Genomic DNA, 2,500 nt, shown 5'->3' with positions numbered 1-2,500 from the left:
AGCAGCAGCAGCAGCAACAGGAATGAATGGGGCTGTCAGAGACTCGTGTGTCTGTATGCATGCGCAGCAATTAGCAGCATAGGCAGCGCGTCTCCTGTTTGCTCCCCTAATAGATTTATACGTATAATACATCTTGCTGCTGCAGCACAACCATTTATAGATACAGATCCTGCTTCTTGCTGCTGCGGTACGCTGCAGCAGCCACAGCAGCAAGCAGCAGCAGCAGCTAAATTATTACCCTTACCTATACCTATTGGTGGGGTTGTTGTACTTTCTCCTCATCAGGTGTCTTGGCTGTCTCCTTATTCATTTAGTAAACAAGCTGTCTCCTCCGTAGTAAATACACATAGATCTTTTGCTGCTGCTGCTGCTGCTGCTGCTGTAGCAACAGGACCTAATATGTTATGTACACAGGCAACTTTCCCTGGTTGTGATGATATTGTATCTGCTGTGCTGCTCTCTCCTCCTGCACCAACAGCAGCAGCAGCAGCAGCAGCAGGGGATACACAGCAGCAAGATTATTCTTGTGTCTTTGTTGCAATAGATGCAAGGGGACATGTTATGCAGGGTGTATTACGTGTCTGCTTTTCCTTCAGCAGCAAAAGCAGCAGCAGCAGCAGCAGCAGCAGCAGCAGTAGTAGCAGCAGCAGCAGCAGCAGCAGCAGGAGCAGGAGGAGGATCGTAAAGAGACTAGAGGATGCGTCCCTATCTATTTGTTATATAGGGCATGCATGCGAGGCTATCCAGCTGTCTCCTTTGGGGCCCCACACCTTCTTTGCTGCATCTACATGCAGCGACAGTCTCCTCTTGGATATAGTTGAACAGTATCCAAACAGCAGCAGCAGCAGCAGCAGCAGCAGCAGCAGCAGCAGCAGCAGCAGCAGCAGCAGCAGCAGCAGCAGTGGTGGTGGTAGCGGCAGTTTAAAGTGTAGACGTATCGCTGGTTCACCAACATATTCTGCTGTTGCTGCTGCTGCTGCAGCAGCAGCAGCAGCAGAAGCAGACTGGGAGCACCAGGTGATGGTACATCAGACAGAACCGATGCAACAAGATCAACAGCAGCAGCAGCAGATGGTGCTGCAGCAGCTGAAGCAGCAGCAGCTGCTGCAGCAAAGGGGGCGTCTCCGTGTCTTGGAGACATTTAGCAACTTAGGCCCAATTGTTGATTGCTGCATTGCTGACTTCGAAGGAAAGGGACAGAGACAGGTACACAGCCTCCTGCTGCTGCTGCTGCTGCTGCTGTTGCTGCTGCTGCTGCTGTTAAGGGGGAGCTTGGGTAGACTGTCTCCTAGCTTCGTGGTAGTGGCGCTGCTGCAGCTGCTGCTGCTGTTTGCTGCTGCATTTGTTCTTCTTGTTTACGTCCTTAATGCATATTGCTGCTTTTGCTGCTGCTGCTGCTGCTGTGTTTGCTGCTGCTGTTGCTGCTGCAGTTGGCGGTTTGCTGCGGCAGTGGGCCTAGTGGTGCTGTACGTTTTGTAAGAGACGGTCTCTTCTTGCATGCAGCAGGGACAGCAGCACTGCAGCAGCCAATAGAGGGACTATGGTGTCTCCGTTTGCTGCGCTCCTCCTGCTTGCTGCTGCTTGCTGCTGTCTCCTTACCTCATAAGACACTGCTGCTGCAGTGGAAGGCATCACCAGACAGCAACCCAGATGCAAGTTAGTCCTGCTGCTGCTGCTGCTGCTGCTGCTGCTTCTGCTGTTGCTGAGTTGGTGTTGCTGCTGCCGTTGGTGCTGCTGCTGTTGTCTTTGTGTCTCCTGCTGCTGTCTGTGGCTCTGTACAGCAAACAGCTTCCTTGCTGCTGTCGCTGCTGCTTTTGCTTCCCCTGTTGCTGTTGCTCCTTCTGTTGCTGCATCTGCTGCTGCTGCTGCTGCTGCTGCTGCTGCTGCTGCTGCAGGAGCCATATTTGCATCTCGTGGATGGGGAGAGACAGAAGGAGGAGGGACACTAGAGGGTTTAGAGAAAGCAGGAGACTTTGTTTGCTGCCAGCCGTCTCTTCTTTGCTGTGTCTTTGGAGCAGCAGCAGCAGCAACAGCAGCAGCAGCAACAACAACAGCAGAGGACACACATATGCTGCAAGACATTGAGGAGACACATAAGCAACAAAATCCATCGGCAGACACTTCTATGGTTGTCTTACAGGTAACGTGCTGCTGCTGCTGCTGCTGCTGCTGCTGCTGCTGCTGCTCTTGCTGATGCTGCTGCTGCTGCTGTTGTTCGTTCTTCTGCTGCTGCAGCGGTTGCTCTTGTTCCTGCTGCTGTTTCTCTTGCTGTTGCTCGTGCTCCTGTCGTTACTGCTGTTGCTGCAGTTGTTGCATATGTATATATCTTTATACAATTTGCCGCATACCTGCTGCTGCTGCTGCTGCTGCTGCTGCTGCTGCTGCTGTTTAGGTATTAAAGAATGGCCTTGTAGCATTAGAGGCAGAAGAGGCGTCTCTTTCTTTACGAGCTGCGGTGTACGTACACCTAACTGTCTCCTCATCAGGAGACACAGCAATT

General features: G+C 52.2%; 1 protein-coding gene across 1 annotated transcript in view; it reads left to right on the top strand.

Moving 5' to 3' along the window:
* The window catches only part of EMWEY_00019410 (hypothetical protein, conserved), a gene marked incomplete at both ends in the record, with an annotated part of 15,141 nt that overhangs the window by 5,750 nt on the left and 6,891 nt on the right, over window positions 1-2,500 (top strand). The window contains 5 exons of the mRNA XM_013477750.1: window positions 1-45; window positions 415-1,206; window positions 1,431-1,656; window positions 1,896-2,140; window positions 2,393-2,500. The exon at window positions 1-45 is cut by the window's left edge and continues 649 nt beyond it; the exon at window positions 2,393-2,500 is cut by the window's right edge and continues 589 nt beyond it. Of these exons, the coding sequence (XP_013333204.1) occupies window positions 1-45; window positions 415-1,206; window positions 1,431-1,656; window positions 1,896-2,140; window positions 2,393-2,500 (1,416 nt within the window). The remainder of the gene's footprint in view (window positions 46-414; window positions 1,207-1,430; window positions 1,657-1,895; window positions 2,141-2,392) is intronic.

Source organism: Eimeria maxima, genomic scaffold, assembly GCF_000499605.1.
Source record: "Eimeria maxima Weybridge genomic scaffold, Emw_scaff171, whole genome shotgun sequence".
NCBI lineage: Eukaryota > Apicomplexa > Conoidasida > Eucoccidiorida > Eimeriidae > Eimeria > Eimeria maxima.
Note: the sequence above shows the minus strand (reverse complement) of the source record. Positions and strands in the feature narration are given on the sequence as shown.